The sequence below is a fragment of the Solea senegalensis genome, unplaced genomic scaffold (assembly GCF_019176455.1).
Source record: "Solea senegalensis isolate Sse05_10M unplaced genomic scaffold, IFAPA_SoseM_1 scf7180000015406, whole genome shotgun sequence".
NCBI lineage: Eukaryota > Metazoa > Chordata > Actinopteri > Pleuronectiformes > Soleidae > Solea > Solea senegalensis.
This window is the reverse complement of record NW_025321314.1, coordinates 75,001-94,069: the sequence shown is the minus strand read 5'-3', so window position 1 is coordinate 94,069 and position 19,069 is coordinate 75,001. Positions and strand designations below refer to the sequence as shown.

Genomic DNA, 19,069 nt, shown 5'->3' with positions numbered 1-19,069 from the left:
TATATATATATATATATATGTATAGAGTATACACAGCAGGGGGGCTGTACTGTGAGCTGCCTGCTACGTTTCTGTGCATGTTCATGTTCACAAACCTTGAAAGTCTCAGCAAAGTCTCCATCAACAAGATGGTTCTGATGGTTCTGATGGTTCTGATGGTTCTGATGGTTCTGATGTTCTGGTTCTGATGGTTGATGGTTCTGATGATTCTGATGATTTCTGATGGTTCTGATTTCTGATGGTTCTGATGGTTCTGATGATGGTTCTGATGGTTCTGATGGTTCCAAATGAGTTCTAAAGAGAAATACATACATAAAAAGAAATGGTCATATTTCCCACTCGTTTCCTCCTTCAGGTTAGAGACCTAGAGAGTGATTCTGATGGTTCTGATGGTTCTGATATTTCTGATGATTCTGATGGTTCTGATAGTTCTGATAGTTCTGATGGTTCTGATGGTTCCAAAGAGAGGTCTAAATACATAAACCCCAGCATAAGAAATGAAATGTCATATTTCCCTGCAACTGCATCCGTTTCTGGCAGTCTGGGTCCCCTTCAGGTTAGAGTACACTAGAGACCACATTACAGGCCTTGACCTCCTGCGTGTCCTTTCATCTGTTAGCTTCTTATGGAACAATATTTACAATGACATCAACTATCAAGGACAAACATCATATATCACGTACATAAATGTATGAACACAGCTGCAGCTCTTCCTCGTGAGGAGTGCTATGGTTCTGTGTGTGTGTGTGTGTGTTACTTTCATCAGCCTGACGAGGCACAACTCGTGGTTACCTTTCAGTTTTGTGGTTCCTGTATTTGTTTACCTTCATGAAAGTCGTCAGGTGAGAGGTCAGGGATCAGATAGACTGGGAATGATGTCATGGACAGAATGGGGTGTGACCAGGATGACGTCCACTGACATCGTCTGCTGAGGTTTTCTGTCTGCTGTCTGAGGAGGAGGAGGAGGAGGAGGAGGAGGAGTGGCCTCCTCTGCTGGTTCAGGAGTGTGTGGGAGCTTCAGTAACGGTGTGTCTGGTGGGCGTACTGGGAGCTCTGTTGGGATGATGACGAGTATCCCATGGTGCTCTGGGGCTGGGCGGAGCCTTGGACGTTGGTTTGGTAACCGAGGCGGGAGCTGGAGTGCTGAGAGTGAAGAGGAAACAGCATTGAGTGTGTGAGCAGTTACAGTAATGGTGAGACCGGTGTCCTGGACTATGGACACAAGTTCTCGTGTCCTGGAGCTCCAGGACACAAGTTCTCGTGTCCTGGAGCTCCAGGTGCTATCACAACAATAGTGTGAGTAATATTAGCATTAGCATTTGGCTCAGACAATGATTTGGGTTGGACTGTGACAAAGGAAAAGACTTGTAGTGAGGAAGGACCTGGAGAAAGCAACAGTCTGTCGTATGATAATAAACATGTCACAAATCATTCAGAACCACTGTTATACTTCTGCTCCTGGTCTCTACCTCACACTCCTCACTTTTCCTGACAGGAGGAGGACAGGAGGAGGACAGGAGGTGGACAGGAGGAGGACAGGAGGAGGACAGGAGGAGGGGGGGACAGGGAGGTGGACAGGAGAGGAGGAGGAGGACAGGAGGTGGACAGGAGGGACAGGAGGTGGACAGGAGGTGGGACAGGAGGAGGACAGAGGAGGGACAGGAGGACAGGAGGTGGACAGGAGGAGGTGACAGGAGGTGGACAGGAGGACAGGAGGAGGACAGGAGGAGGAGGGACCAGGAGGTGAGACAGGAGGTGGACAGGAGGAGGACAGGAGGAGGACAGGAGGAGGACAGGAGGGAGGAGGGGAGGAGGAGGAGGTGGACAGGAGGAGGACAGGAGGGGGACAGGAGGGACAGGAGGAGGACAGGAGGGACAGGAGGTGGACAGGAGGAGGACACAGGAGGTGACATGAGGAGGAGGGAGGAGGACAGGAGGTGGACAGGAGGAGGACAGGAGGTGGACAGGAGGAGGGGACAGGAGGGGTGGAGCTGGAGGTGGACAGGAGGAGGACAGGAGGTGGACAGGAGGTGGACATGAGGAGGGAGGTGGACATGAGGAGGACAGGAGGAGGAGTGAGGTGGACAGGAGGGACAGGAGGAGGACAGGAGGTGGACAGGAGGTGGACCACACACAGGGAGAAGGACAAGATGGAGGCAGATGATCCACTCTACAGGGAGAAGCTGAAAGAAGAAGAATCTGTCTGTGGATTTTTCATGTTCTCCCTGTGTGTGTGTGTGTGTGTGTGTGTGTGTGTGTGTGTGTGTGTGTGTGTGTGTGTGTGTGTGTGTGTGTGTGTGTGTGTGTGTGTGTGTGTGTGTGTGTGTGTGTGTGTGTGTGTGTGTGTGTGTGTGTGTGTGTGTGTGTGTGTGTGTGTGTGTGTGTGTGTGTGTGTGTGTGTGTGTGTGTGTGTGTGTGTGTGTGTGTGTGTGTGTGTGTGTGAGTGTGTGTGTGTGTGTGTGTGTGTGTGTGTGAGTGTGTGTGTGTGTGTGTGTGTGTGTGTGTGTGTGTGTGTGTGTGTGTGTGTGGGATTTCCTCTGAGAGTCCAAACACATGCAGAGGTGAAGTGGGCACTTTAAACTGTGAGACAGTGAATCTGAGGTGTGACCCCGTCACTCAACACTCATGTGAAGGATAAAGACAATGAGTGAGTGACTATTTGAAATTCCTTCAGATTCACCTCAGTGACACAAACTGACCACACGAGGCAGCAGAGACCAGCAGCTAAAAACACTTTGGTGTGGGAGAGTGAGTGGTTTACAATCTTCAGTTTCCTGTCAGACAACGATGTGCAAAGACAAGATAAATCCACATCACTACCTAAAAGGGTACAGCTTTTATCAGGTGAACCTGTGGATACACCACACGCCTCTGTCCGTCCCTCTCACCACACAAGTGGTTAAACAGGCTCACACTGAGCTCTGTGGATACATCCAATAATTACAAAGAGCATGTTTTAGATCATCTTACACATTCATTACACTTCAGTATAGAGGAATCTTCAACGTCTACTACAAAGGCACATTTGAAACACATGACCCACAAAGGGCAGATTTCACAAACTGTCATGACCCAGTCGACCAGTACAACCTCAGTCAGAACTACTTCTACTCTGCAAACAGGTCCAAACTGCAGAGACACCTCAGAACATAAACTCTTTATAAACGATGTGTTACAAATGGAACCAGTGCATCAACTAGCCCATCAACTCCCAAAGCACCTGGAAACATTAGCTGAGTTGGGTCATCGCAGGAGGAGGAGGAGGAGGAGGAGGAGGAGGTGGCTGTGAGGAGTGGACACCTGAGCTGGACTGATTCACAACACTGTATCCATACAGGAGAGCCATCAGAGAGAGAGGTGCATGCTGGGATAGCATGTGAGACAGTGTGGTGTGGATCAATGAGGGCAAAAGTAGGACACTGACAGTCACGTACAGTGAGCCTTCGTCCTGTAATGTCCACTCACTCCACTGCTTTATTTATAAATGTGCTGAACTGCCATATATACATACATACATACATAAATACATACATACACACATACATACATATAAACATAAATACATACATATATACATACATACATACATATAAACATAAATACATACATATATACATACATACATACATACATATAAACATAAATACATACATACATAAAAACATACATACATACATACAACCATACATACATAAATACATACATACATACATACATATAAACATAAATACATACATAAAAACATACATACATACATACATAAAAACATACATACATACAACCATACATACATACATAAATACATACATACACACATACATACATATAAACATACATACATACAACCATACATACATACATACATATAAAAATAAATACATACATACATATAAACATAAATACATACATACATACATAAAAACATACATACTGCCATATATACATACATAAAAACATACATACTGCCATATATACATACATACATACATACATACATAGATACATACATACATACATAAATACATAAATACATAAAAACATACATACTGCCATATATATACATAGATACATACATACATACATACATACATACATACATACATAAATACATACATACATACATAGATACATACATACATGGATACATACATACATACATACATACATACATACAAACATACATACATAAATACATACAAACATACATACATACATAAAAACATACATACATACATATACATACATACATACATATACATACATAAAACATACATACATAAATACATAAAAACATACATACATACATACATAAAAACATACATACATACATAAAAACATACATACGTACATAAAAACATACATACAAACATACATACATACATAAATACAGAAAAACATACATACATACATACATACAAACATAAAACATACCAACATACATACAGAAAAACATACATACATAAATACATAAAAACATACATACATACATACATACATACATACATACATAAAAACATATAAACTTAAACATACCAACATACATACATAAAAACATACATACATACATGGACACCCCTCTCATTCAATGGTTTTCCTTTTTTATTTATTTTCAATACTGAAGACATCCAAAAAAGTGTTGAAGAAACCAGAATAGGTTTTATATTTTTCTTCAAATTAGCCACATTTTGCTTTGATGACAGCTTCCCAAAGAAAAACCATTGAATGAGAAGGTGTGTCCAAACTATTGACTGGTACCTTACATACATACATACATACTGTACATTCTCTGTTTATAATATGTTCTGCACAGTATGTTAGCTGTTCCTCAGCTTTTCTGGACAGAGATCTCAAATGTTGTTCCTGGAATCTGTCCTGGAGTCAGTTTCTCCCAGTGTTCACCACTGGAACACTCTCAGCCCTTGGTATTTCTCAAGCTTGTCGTGTTCCTTCTTCTTGATGTGGCCGTCACTTGGGTTTGACACATCTATCACTGCTGTCCTCTTCTGCTGCTTATCAACAACCACTATCTCAGGTTGATTAGCCACCACCAGTTTGTCTGCCTGGATCTGGAAGTCCCATAGGATCTTAGCCCCGTCGTTCTCAACCACCTTTGCAGGCGTCTTCCATCTTGATCCTGGGACCTCCAGTCCATACTCGGAGCAGATGTTCACACACTATTCCAGCCACTTGGTTGCTGCGTTCCATGTACGCCTTCTCAGCCAACATCTTACAACCTTGCAGTCTCTTCATGGTTCCCATTGGACAGTGTTTCTATACGTTAGGGTTATTATTACTTTACGATTCACAGAGAATAGAAGAATTATAGGTAACAACATGCATTTATTGGCTTTAAAATATACTCATTGTTACTTTTTAGAGTGGCAAGATGCTATTCTGTCTGCCACCTGTTGTCTTTAGCTGGTTGTGCTGAAACATCCTTAAATTCATTGGTTTATTCAAGTCTAAAGAGTGTCCAAAGTAGGCTGGGCCATTCTGCCACTGAGACACCATCGGCCCAGAAAAGACGAGGAGTCTACGTGACAGAATATTTAATCTGTAACGGTTTATTTTGGACTAAATATAGCAGCAGTAGTCACGTCCTGTCTGTTTATACCCATCCAAAGCAGTATAGTGAATAGGCTACACATTGTTTGAGAGAATTCAACATTTATGTGCCCCTGAGCAAGGCTTACCCGTGATGTGCTGTCCACTGCTCCTGCGGCCACTTATTGTGTTACACACTGGTGCATAATAAGGAAGTAAAACGTTTACATGTAAAGATGTTCATGTAAAATCTCTTTTCTCAATGTCATGTAAATACTGACTAAAGTCTGACTAAAATCAAGCTAGTCTTAGTCAGACTAACACACCCGGATAATGCAATTCATAGTCCGATATTGGTTGCTTGTGTTTTTTGTGTGATTTTGTGTCACTTAAAGCATTCCGGTCTTTAATGTATTGGAATATAAAACGTGGAAAACGTTATTATTATTATTTTTTACTGCTCTGGTTTGTTAGTGACCTGCATGTTACTGTTGTTTTAGGAGAGGAGGAGCTGGACTTTATTTCCCAGATTCTTCTTCCTCTTCTGGTTAGCGTCATTAGTCTTTTGCAGATTGGAGACCTGGGCTTGGTTTAGTCCTCCATTTAAAACACAAGCAGGTGTCGCTTTACTTCAACAGACTTCAAAGTCATTAGAATAATTACTGATAGAGTTCAATCACTGCAGATAAGAGACACCACAGTGACTGACAATCAGCACCAAACCACTAATCATTGATTGGTGGAAAATAATCAACTGATTACTCAATAATGAAGAGAATCATTATTGCAGCTTTAATATCAATGTTTTAGTTTGTGAATCCACTACTGCACTACAGACAACTAACTGCTAGTTAACTATTTGAAGTATGCCACACTGTGATATGCAGCAGCAGCATAACGTCATGGTGATAGGCCCCACCCCCGCCCTGAACACACACACACACACACACACACATGCACAGCCACTCGTGAGAAGTGCTATTGTCACCATGTAGGCAGGTGACTGGCCACACACTGGAAAACCTGTCTAGTTTCACGTATAGAAATAAACTTCTGAACCTCTTTTTTTGTCATCCTGGTCCCTGACGACGCCCGGGCCCCCCTGACACTTACACCGCTGCCAATATGACTGATAACATGTAAAACAGTGTGAGTAATGTCTGGCTCAGGAGCACTACAGTAGATTATTGTGAGGACACACACTGAACCTGCCACTCACCTGGTAATCTGACTGTAACACTCCTGTGCCTGAGGAAGCCCCAGAGGGCCCGATCCGGGCTTTCTTGTTGGGCGGTCCCTGGTCCTGGCTGTGTTGTAAACCTCCACCTGTGGTGGTTCCTGTGGTGCCGGTGGTGCCGTTGGTTTGGGCAGAAGTCTGCTGGGACGGAGCCTGCTGGGCTGTGGTCTGCTGCTGGTTCTGGGCCTGGTTCTGGGCCTGGTTCTGACCTGCCGTCTGCTGGTGCTGCTGGGTCTGGTTCTGCAGACACCAACAAACAAAAACCGTCAAGGAAACACACAGGTTGTGATGAGTAATGTAAAGAAGAAGAAGAAGAAGAAGAATATCACTCTGAGCTTCAACTACAGACCAAAGCTCCTAAAACAAATGGCTTTTCTTCATGTGGTAGAGCAAGTCTTCTTTCAACTGGAAGGTTGTGAGTTAAACTCTTGGGCAAGGCACTTGGCAGCATGCGCTCTCTGAATATGGGAGTGGAAATGTTTAAAATGCTGGACATTTTTGTTTTTTTATTATTATTATTATTTCAGATGTGTGAGACAATGAGACGTTTGTGAGTGGGTTTTCTTGTGTGCAGCAGGATCCTGGTAAACGTGTGAATCTATGAAACATGCAGCTACATGCCTGTCACACCCCACTCAGCCATGAGCCGTGATAAGCCCACTCCACAGAGATCCGCCTTGAGTGTGTCCCTGCCTCTGCACAAGTCCTGCAGGATTTTTTTACATCGCTGTAAAGACATACGTGAGCTACGGCCACGCCCAGGAATACCAACACACCTGCCTCACTTAAACACACTTACATCACAAACTGAAGCTTCAGTTTAGGAACATGAGAAATGACTGCAGGTCACAACACAACAGTACAAATACTGTTAGCCTATGGCAACAGTAAATAGTATTTTGTGATTGGCCGTATGAATGGACTACACAGAGCAATCTGCCTTCACATCATACACATTCATAGATTACTAATCTATGAATGAATACAAGTATCAGATTATATGCGACTGCCTCTAAAAACAGTCCATGCCGCTCCAGCTCTTCTATCCAGCAGCTGTTGTGATCACATGGGCTCTGCGTGTTGGATGCATGTAGATCACATGATCACAACAACAGAGTGTGTGTGTGTGTGTGTGTGTGTGTGTGTGTGTGTGCTACTGCTATTTCAGAGGTGAAACATTTTTCTTTAACCTCTGAACTCAGAGGCTACGAAGCCGCACAGCGAGTGTGAGTTAGCCGTTAGCACCACGCTAGCTCATCCTGAGGCGAGCCGCTAAAACAACATTATTTCATAAACCGGCGCTACGACTTTCAACAGCCTCCGTTTGTTAATTATAGACTTTTGTGTGTTTTAAATGTGTCCTGAAGTTCCACACAAGGAGCTAAGTACGTCTGCGGGGCCGGTCCCCGGGCTCCGGGTTTACCTGCGGGACGAGTCACTCACCCTGTGTGGGTTGGGCTAATCCAAAATAGTGAAAACAAGGGGTGTGTTCTCTGAAGACACGCTGTTACCTGTGAAACACAGGTGCTCTGAAAACACGCCCATTAGCACTTGGTACTTTCCTCCTGATGAAATGAACCATAGACTGTATGAAATGAACAATATTCTTATGTGGAAGGTTAACATTGATGTAACCATTGGTTAATAATAAATGGGTCAGTTTTTCTCATACTATTGTTCTTGATCAAGACTATTCTAACATTCCACACTACAAAATAAGTCATTAAAGTGTGTATGATTCTTGCTGATATTGTATCAGATCAATATCGGTATCGGCCAATACTCAAGCTGAGTGAGCTGTGGTGACAGGCCCGCACGTCTCCACAGCACTCTCTTTTCCCTGTTGTTGAGGTTGTCCATTCTGACAGACACAGATTCAAATCAAAAAAATCAATCCTCAAATCCATCACCACGGTAACAGAGCAGGTTTCCACAACACCGCTGCTCTTCTGCAGCCTGAGCTCATCAAAGATTGTTGATTGTTGGTCGTTTACCTTCTCTGTTTTGTCCTCTGGCTCGTCCTCGTTGAGAAACTCTCGTTTTGGGTAGGGTATCTGACATCCAGCAAACACACTGAGGACAAAAAGACAGAGATCAACACCAGCCCAACACAGCCCTGTCCCTGAAACCCAGGAAACTAACTGCTGATCACATGTCCATTAGAGATGAGTCAGGGTCTGGATTATCAGGCTTTTAAAAAAAGGATGTAGTATGATTTAGGTCTAAGACTCACTCAGTGGTGGGTAATGGGTCCTCCAGGAAGTACTGGTCCTGCAGTGCCTGCTCTGATGTGATTCTTTTGGTGGGATCCATGGTGAGGAGTCTCTGGAGCTGAGGACGGGGACGAAGACAAGTGAGAGGCAAACAAAGTACCAGGATAGTGACAGTGGACTTTCATTTACTGTGTAGCAAGTGAAATAAATACTGATGCTTAGTTTTAAAACATCTACATGATCAACGTCATGACATTTAGTCAGTCATGGTCAAAATAGTTACAAGTATTTTTACACACAGTGTATTAAGACACAATATAATCACTGAAGTTGAACAAGTGAATACAACGTTAACCATAGTTAACCATAGTTAACCATAGTTAACCATAGTTAACTAACGAAATATTGATTATGTATAAAATGGGTCACAGCACATACAGTAAACACTGCTTATGGTATACTGAGTCATAACATAAGTGCTTTTGTAAGCTATATATTATTATACTGTATTATGTTATATTATATTAATATATTATATTATACTATATTATACTATATTATATAATATTATGTATATATATATATATATATATACATATGTATATATAATGTTAAACCAGTGACTAGTGACTTGTAAAGCAGTTGTTTTTGGTTTAACTGAATCATTAATGATGTGTTCAGTGCCTCCATGACAGTCACTGGACTGAAATACTGAATACTGAAAGTATTTATTTTTATAAACTTTATTTTGCAGTTTTTCATGAACAAGCATCCAGCTCACAAGACGAAAACACAAATAAATGTATCCTCCACGCTCAAGGCTCTTAAACAAGAATACAATTAAATAAACAGAAAAACACAAATAGACAGAAACTTCTCATCATATAATGGGTGAATTGATATTTTGATATTTTTTATAGACGAATCTGCCTCCAGTATGAATGTCATAAGAAGTGTACTTTGTACGCAGCATTCATTTTGCCAACGATGTCTAGGACGTCAGGAAGAACCTGCACAATTCTCAGCTGCTCCAACAGCAGTGGGAAACTTCAAGTTTGGATAAAAACTGAATGCAAAGCTTTACCTCATGAAGAGCGCCCCCTGTCTGAGGCCGTACGCTCTAAAGTGAGTCCCTGCGCGTGTTCACCAGAAGTGCATCAAACATATTAACAGAGGGGCCTTTGTTACCAACGGCAACAGCACGATAACAGGAAGCGGCTGCCGAGGTCAACACAGTGAAAAAGTCAGCTAAGCTAACGTGGCTTAGCTAGCTCACGTCTCATGTGTTGTTATCGTGAGATATGACGTAAGTTGCTCTAACTAATGACTGAATGAATTTTACATTACGTTGTCATCTACATTTTCTGGATTTTGTTATTGATATTCTGTCTCTCACTGTTAAAATAAACCTACCATTAAAAGTCTAGACTGTTCATTTGTTTGTTCGGGGGCAAATCATTATTTCCTCACTGTTTGTACGCACACATACTCACATAGGCTACAAGCGTACACAGAAAGAAGTCAAATAAAATAGGAGAGAAGAATAAAGTCTGTGTATTGTAGGTGAAACACCAGGCATTAAGAGTCCATTAAATATGAGATGTCAATGTTTCCTGAGAGCCACAATGTTGTGGGCATTGTAAAAAAGGCTTTAGCAGAGTCCGTCCTCCTTCTTGTAGCGTTTAATGACGTTTTGTCATTCAGTCGTATATAATGACAAGGTGAAGCTATCAGTATGATGCACTAGTGTTGTTTAGTTGTCAGAGATAAGTTGTTTTATAAAAGTATTCATTTTAAAAAAGGTTCACCCCGACCGGGAGCTCTGTGCGAACAAGTCCTCACATATCGCTGCTCGCTAGTGCCCCCTCTTGTTAAGTATTTTGAACTGATCTACAGTACGGCACTGTTGGGCTTGATTCTTGTGTTGATGTCTCCGTTGTGCAGCCGATGATGATGCCCTTCTCTCGACAATGCCACTCTGATGTTGAAGTCCTGGAGGACACCCTCAGACTAAAGTTGTTATCACAGTCAAGGATGAGATTCCGTATCTTCTCTGGGACGTGGTATCTGCTCAGGGCCAGCTCCACGAGCTGGTGTCGTAACGATCCATCACCATTGTCAAGGTGGAGCCACAGCTCTGCCAGGTGCCCGTTGCTTTCTCATGCCTTTCGGATCAGTTGAGTCACCACCCCTGTGTGCTCAATACACCCTGGGACGCCTGGAACTCCTCCCTTGTGTACTGAGGTGTCAGTGTAGGTGTTCTTCAGGAGAAATCCCATGAGGCGATTGGCAGTGATCTTGAAGAAGGTCTTGCACTCAACACTAAGGAGAGAGATTGTCCTGAACTGCTCGATGTTGCTAGCATTCTCCTCGTTGGGACTCCGCCCTCTGTGTCTCTCTATTGCTGAGGTACCGTCCCTTTCCTCCAGATGACTCTGTAGATCTTCCAAAGTCACTCCAAAAGCCTGGAGCCGGGGGCCTTATATGGTACTCCTGGGTTTTTGCAGACCTTGTCAGATCCGCAGACTGCACTCGTAGTCGATTGAATGTTCGGCCGTTAGCAGAAAATCTGTCCGTGTAAACTTTTCGAGGAAATATTCTTCGCTTTAATCCTTTCGCAGAGGATACGTTTGCACACTTCACATGTGCTATGGGAAAGATTCCAACTGTTTCTGCAAGTCAAAGTGCTTGTAACGGTACTTTCAATCACACTGTTGCAGAAGCCTTTATCAGAGGGGAGAGAGTTGGATACTGTACTTTCTACTATTTTTGTACATTTAAACAATAGAAAGTGTGTTTTTTTACTGTGTATGTGTGTGTGTGTGTGTGTGTGTGAGAGAGAGAGAGAGTCTACATACCAGAAGGAAAACTTTGCTGTCTGGTTTGACTTTATGCTTCTCCATGTATTTGATTAAGCTGCTGTTTGCGTATCTGTCAGATAAGACGATTCACAGTAAAAATCACTTCACAAGTGCAGTGTGATGATGATCAAATAAGCATTTCCTCACGTTGTCCTCCTGAAGTCCTTCTGCAGAGTCGGATACTCGGGCATCTTTCGAATGTCTTCCCAGTCCTTATCTGTGGACAGAGGAGAACATGGCTCAGCTTATGCTTTAACACATACAGCACCTGTTACAGCACTGTATTGTTTATTATCTAAAAAAGGTCCTGGATTTGGTGCTGTCTGTCTGTCTGTCTGTCTGTCTGTCTGTCTGTTCCTTCACCCTTGTTCATGTGTTAGACAATTCTTTGTTTAATATACGAACTCATTTTCAATTACACATTAGAAAAAGTCAAATCTTTAAATGTATTCCTGCTTCAAAAGATATTTCACAACATTTTTAATTGTTTTATGACACAAAGGGAGACTTCAGATTGATCTCAGAACTATAGACCCTACATGTCATTGTTTTCCTTAGACGCAGGCAGAACACTTGAGGTCCAATGTCTGTTATTAGAAAGCAAAGTCTCTCTAACACACTCATGTCCATGGTGGGGTTGCACCAATTTCAAAGTATTTATTAGGAATTAGGAATTATTAGGAATTGCTAGTTTGCAGCTCGTAGTTTTACTCATTTCAGTTGCACTAGAACAACTTAAGCAATCTCACAGCTAGTAATGCTATTACTAAGCACATGAGATGAACTTTTCTTTGGTAGATTACTGCAAACTCTCACTGTAACATTATCACATTATCATTAATAAGTTGCTTTCCCCTGAGAATGACAGTAAAGACCTAGTGTAACACAGTGTTCTGTTGATTTAGAACACATTTTTATATAAACCCTGTAGGCTGAACACCTACCTATAGAGACGTTGTGTTAGACAATGCAGCTTGTTCACTTCCTGAGTCAAGGTTCTAAGAACGCTGCGCCTTCTTTCAGAGCCATGTCAGGTATGTGTGAGTGCGAGTGGTGACACGGTGCTTCAGTAAAAAAAACTCTAGGGTTTCCCCTCACACTTTGCATGGACTCTGCATCAAAATATCTCAATGGAACACACATTTGAAGAGATGGAGGCGGAGCCCCACTCAGCTCAGCAAGTCCATGATTTAGATATTGATTTTGATTTGGTTACCAGAAATAAATGTCAGCGTCATCGTGCTCTCAGAACCGGACGTCATCATCCTCTCTTTGTGGTTCATTCTGCTGGCAGCTAGCTCGGTTATGCTAGACTTACACCACATAGAGTATCTACACCTTACCATCAGTGATAGAACCTGCACGAGCCAACACTAAAACATGTCAACAGACTGCTGGCCACCATGGCCACCATGAACAGCGTTACAGCGAGTCTACACGGCTGCAGGTGCACATGTTCCTGACGAGGGTTTGTGTGTTTGTGTCGCGTATAACAACCGTGCTAAAGGAGGCACCATAGTAATGGACAACGATGTGCCTGATACCAAACCAAGTAGAGTAGAGCCGAGTAGTGCTAGAACTGTGTAGTGGACAAGCACAAAATGAAAGACGAGAGAAAACTTAGCTCGATACGTAACTTTGCAAAACCTCTGTAACACTGAGAGGAAAATAAATATGACGTCTTCACTAATGGCAGAAATGAACAAAAGGGAGAAATGAGCTGGAAAAATATTAGAAGATGTTCTCAGTCATCCAGGTCATTGTTAGGATACATGAAGACATGTGACCTCTCTTCAACAAGGCTTCTTCATTTCACACTGACAAGTGGAAACACCCTGTAGGCTAAATATCTACCTACAGAGACGTTATGTTAGACAATGCAGCTTGTTCACTTCCTGAGCCAGTTTCACTAACACTGTTAGTTTCACCTGAGTCAAGGTTCTAAGAATGCTGCGGCTTCTAGGTATGTGTGTGTGTGTGTGTGTGTGTGGGTGTGGGGGTGAGTGGAAGTGGTTGTGTGTGTGTGTGTGGGTGAGTGGTGCAGTTGTGTGTGTGTGTGGGTGAGTGGTGCAGTTGTGTGTGTGTGTGGGTGAGTGGGAGTGGTGCAGTTGTGTGTGTGAAGCATGAGCAGCTGCGGGACGACAATTAGCACTAGCACAGCCTCAAAGGTGCTAATAATGAATGTTCTGTTCTAGTGGCAAGAAATAAATCCTCAGATCAATTGGATGAGTGTACAGAAGCATATTAATGCCACACCAGCACAATTAAACCAGGTCAGTATCACATTATAATTATTCTTACGATATCTTACGCATTTGCATAACAGGTTGTGAGTCTGCCTCTCATTAAATGAAACACCTGTAACTGCATAGATGACCTGTATAAGGTCAGAGAGGGATCCCGGCTGGTCTGAGCCCCCCACAGAGTTCAGAGTTCATGGTGATTCCCACAGTTGTCCATGTGTTTCACAGATACTTTATTCAAACAGCAGCCTAACACAGGTTAAGTTTTAATTGCACATGTGCTGTAGTTGTGTGTGTTTTGTGCAAACCTGCAGGGAAACCCATGACGCTGAATATCCTGTCCAGCTGGTCGTGATGGAAGGGGTTACTTGTCTTGATATCTTCTTGGCGACAGTGAAAGATGGGCTCTGATGTTAGCAGCTCCGCAAAGATGCAGCCAATTGCCCAAATGTCTGATGAACACACACACACACACACAGAGAGAGAGAGAGAGAGAGAGAGAGAGAGAGAGAGCGACGCCACTTAGTCTGAGTGTTGTTGAGGAACATTAGCTCCAGCACATTAGTCTTCTTGTGCTGGGTTTTTATGTCCAGCCTCTCTCAGTTTTGCAGTGACGGTTCATCTTAGACACACAGTTGTTCTTCATCCTTCTAATGTGAGCACTTTTCAGGGATTTCCCTACTTTAAGTAAAATAAAAGAAACCTTCTGTATTTTATGTAAAAAAGTAGATTACTTATGATGCTACAATGACTCTAATCTGAGGACAGAGTCCTGATGTAGTGGAGAGACGTGTGTGTTCACGCGCACTCACCAATAGCTTTGGTGTAGTGTCGAGCGCCCAGCAGAAGCTCGGGGGCTCTGTACCAGAACGTCACCACCACAGGATCCAGGTCTGCCAGCGGCTTGAGGGGAGAGTTAAATAATCTGGCAAAACCCATGTCAGCTACAGGAGGAAGAGGAGAAGACAGGTGTGGTTAGCAGAGAGAGGCTACAGCCACATTTACATCTACACTGAACAGTGTTCTGTACTGACTCAAGCAAACACCAACACAAAGGACCAGCTCAGGAGGAAAACTACTGCTGTAGTGACTGTGGGTTGGGGATTATTGTTGTTCTTTCTCTGGTTGATCTGCCACTATAAGTGCTGCTGTTCCCTCTGTCAGTGTCAGATCGTCAGTTCACCCACAGACACTTGTGATTCCTGTTTATCCTCTAGACCTTTTTGTGACCTGCCCCTGGTGTCAGACCTGGCCCTGGTGCCAGACCTGGCGATGGTGCCAGGCCTGCCCCTGGTGCCAGACCCGGCCCTGGTGCCAGACCCGGCCCTGGTGCCAGACCCAGCACTGGTGCCAGACCTGCCCCTGGTGCCAGACCCGGGCCTGGTGCCATTCCCTGTGACGCCATGACAACATTTTCTGCTGTTGCTACATCCAATAATCCTCAAAGACTAAAGCATGTTTGTATTACTCTTTGGATAAAAGCGTCTGCTAATGACATGTAATGTAATGTGTTCAAGTCTGAGCAGTCATTTTATTGTCAAGCATTCTCCAAACAATGTCCCCCATCTTGAACCACGATGAGTAGAAAACAGAACGTGACAAGAGATAAGAAAAATACTTAATACTATTTAGTTTGTGGCCAATCAAAAACAAGACTGTGAGTGAAGCTTGCACTGTTTCATCAGAACGCTCGGGTTATTTCATATAACAGAAACAAAGGAGTTAAACGTGAACTTCCTGTAGTTGGAGCAACAGTGTTTCTTCATCAACAAAAGAAGTAACACCTGATACTTTACTATTAATAGGAGCACAGAGGTTAACCATAGAGGTTAGCGGTCCGGTTAGCTGAAGGTTCATCACAAGTCAACATTGATCCGCTGTCACATTCAGTCTGACTCACCGATTTTAACTCTTCCTCGTTCGAGACCCTCCCCCATCACCAGGATGTTTGCTGGTTTCTGGAGAGAAAGAAATATTAGACACTGTTAAGTGCTCTCTTTAATGCACCATGACCTGGACCAGAAGAGTCACGCACCCTCTTTTATACAGACATGTTATTAGTGTGTTCTGACTGATCTTCACCACATTGCTACATCAACCACTTAGCACATCATTCTGCCATTGTGTGCCAGTGGAATCCTGCTGGAGCAGCTCTGACAGTAACGAGGCTCAACACCTGGAACTTTAACATCAGAGCACTGACCTGAATCACAGGAAGACCAGAGAGTTTGATTTATTCAAAGTTGCTGTCAGTGATACATGAGTTTACTGTGCCACCACCGATAAATCGCACCCGTTTCTAACTCTTCCTCCCCCACAGATAAGCTAGCACATTTAGCCCATGCTAGATGGGTGATGGGTCCTCCCAAAACTGAAAAGTACAAAAACTAAATTCACATTTCTGTACTTTACTTTTCCTCTAACTATCTTTGTTACTCGTTACTAGTTGGTAAATGGTTAGTATTTATATAGCACTTTTCTAGACAGTGCAGCTATGTGCAGCACATTTGCTATCACACATCTTTCATACCCACGACCATCAGGAGCCATAAACCTGGGGTTAAGTGTCTTGTCAAAGTACAGACATAGCCAGGAATCAAACCCACAACCTTCCAGATGAAAGACGACTCGCTCTACCACTTAGCTAAAGTCGCTCAATTCTAACATTTTTTATTTTTTCATACTTTTACTTTGTCAGAAAATTGTTACTCATTGGCTGGCAGCCATTTTCAGAGCAGTGGCCGAATTGACGTCTATAGCAGTCAATGGCAGCCAATGAGTTAAGTACAATAAATCTCATATACTTTTCTTTATTTCAGACTTTTTTACTCAAGTAATATTATAAAAGGTGACTTCATCTTCTAGCCATTTCTTTTCTGCTAAGATACTGTTATTCCTTTTACTCTGTATCCTTTAGAGACGATTGTGACAGAGCTGTAAATGATACCCTACCACTGCCAGTGTTTGGTATAGATGGAGGTAACAAGCGATGGACTACTCCAGAGTTTCTATGCAAGCAGTCTGAGACCGCCTTGTTCAGCACACTAGAGTCTGGTTGCTTGGTTTGCTGTGGTTGTGCTGACACTGACGCAGACACATCACACACATAAATGTTGGCAGGGCAGCTGCTATGAATGCACCCACAGTCTCAGGGTCCGACAGTAAATCTGTAAGAAACTTCACCAGTATCCCACAACACCTGGAACACCAGAATGCCATGAAGAGGTGCTCTTCTCTGCTGGTGAGATTACACAGATAGGTTTACCAGTTAAAAGGCAGCAGCAGTGTTTTGGCAATGGGTGGACGATGTTGTTATGTTATAAGAAATGTCCCAATGACCGGTTTCTGGTTATCTGACCTGATGAAATTTAACATTCACTCAAAGAATGATGACAGCAGTTAGTCAGTAAAACACAATGTTCTTTTCCATGATACAGTTCTAGCACTACTTGTCTCTTTGGTTTCATACCAGTCACGTCATTTTCCATTACTATAGTACCGCCTCAACGTGGGCGGGGTCATCATAGCCTGGCTGCATGAAACTGCCCAAACTGACCTTTATACACGACACAAACACACTAAGTGACGAGCAAAGCAGCTGTTTTCAGTGTAACTGAATCTTTAGAATCAGTTCATTAAAACGAATACGTCAGCACTTCCTGCCCGACCGGAGCACAGACTCCGCCTGTCACAGTCAGTGACTACAATTGAAGTCTTTATAAATGATCTACAGTTGGCATTGTTTGATTTGTGTCGGCTCATGACTCTTCCAGTGACGACACTCTCTGACCAGCACCAGGTTCTATCACTGGTGGAAAAGCAAAAAAAAACGAAACAGTTGAGTCGAGCCACACTAGAACTCTACAATGGAGTCTGACACATTTGGATTTAAGCACACAGTGCATGGTTCATTCACATGAGTCATTGTTGAAATATGTCTGCTGCTGTATACACACAAATGCCCCCTCAGTCAGGTCTGATAGTTTTGCTTGACAGAGGTTGTTTTCAGATGAAGGACACAGCAAATAAATCAGAATAATAACAGCAGCAATCAGCAGAAGTTACACACTGCAGCTCTCATCACATTAAACTGACACACACACACACACATAGGTTTTGCATTCTTTGTGTGGAAACTGACAATTCATTCCCTAGCCCTTAATCATCACAACTAAGTGCCTTACCCTAAACTAAACCTAACTCCAACCCTAAAACCAGTACTTAATCCTCAAAAAGCCCTTTAAAGTTGTGTGGACTAGCCACAATGTCCTCACTAAAATAGGTTTGTTTGACAGTTGGTCCACACACACACACACACGGACGGAAGCTGGGACCAGCACTTCCTCCATATGACTCTTGACTATGACTTTTTAATGACGCAGTGCTATCACACAAACACATGAGGCTTGTGTGTTGGAAGCGTGACGCCCACCTCCTGCAGCATGGTGCAATATCTACCGGGCTATTCTTCCTGGGTGTCAGTGAAAATGAACCCTCTGGCTCTTTGGACTCAGATCTTCTTAACAAAAGACCCTTGTCGCTATAGAAACAGTCCTAATAATGAGATCTATTACTCACACCCACAACAAAGCACGCAGCAATTGGCAAACACAAAGACAAGCGTCTGTTAAGAGTTCAGCTAAAGCAGTTCTTTCATATTCTTACTGGCCTCCACATACGGATCTGTGCTGTTTATCAATAGTGTTGTGTGCGTGTCGCAGCCTCTGCAGATGTAGTGTTCATGCATAATTAATCAGTGACGTGTAAAACTAAATGAAATGTTTGTCAGCGGTATACAAAACGGAGGATCCAAATACAGTTGCAAAAATGAACAAAAATAATCTTTAATAAAGCAAACTAATGAAAGTAAAAGACAAAGTGAAAAACAGTTCAAAAACATGGAGCATACACATGAACACACAAAAACCAGAGCAACTGACCCACTGAAACGTGACGTGAAACAAACAAAGC

At 42.9% G+C, this 19,069-nt stretch overlaps 1 protein-coding gene across 2 annotated transcripts in view; it reads right to left on the bottom strand.

Annotated features, from left to right (window-relative positions):
- Positions 1 to 399: 399 nt before the first annotated feature.
- The window catches only part of cdk19 (cyclin-dependent kinase 19), a 47,591-nt gene continuing 28,921 nt past the window's right edge, over positions 400 to 19,069 (bottom strand). For both annotated transcript variants that reach the window (XM_044017419.1, XM_044017420.1), the window contains exons 5-13: positions 15,999 to 16,056; positions 14,911 to 15,042; positions 14,407 to 14,550; positions 12,003 to 12,072; positions 11,853 to 11,925; positions 9,015 to 9,112; positions 8,776 to 8,854; positions 6,764 to 7,021; positions 400 to 1,143 (exon numbers count right to left, since the gene is read on the bottom strand). In XM_044017419.1, coding sequence (XP_043873354.1) covers positions 1,018 to 1,143; positions 6,764 to 7,021; positions 8,776 to 8,854; positions 9,015 to 9,112; positions 11,853 to 11,925; positions 12,003 to 12,072; positions 14,407 to 14,550; positions 14,911 to 15,042; positions 15,999 to 16,056 — 1,038 coding nt within the window. In that variant the 3' untranslated portion in view covers positions 400 to 1,017. The remainder of the gene's footprint in view (positions 1,144 to 6,763; positions 7,022 to 8,775; positions 8,855 to 9,014; positions 9,113 to 11,852; positions 11,926 to 12,002; positions 12,073 to 14,406; positions 14,551 to 14,910; positions 15,043 to 15,998; positions 16,057 to 19,069) is intronic.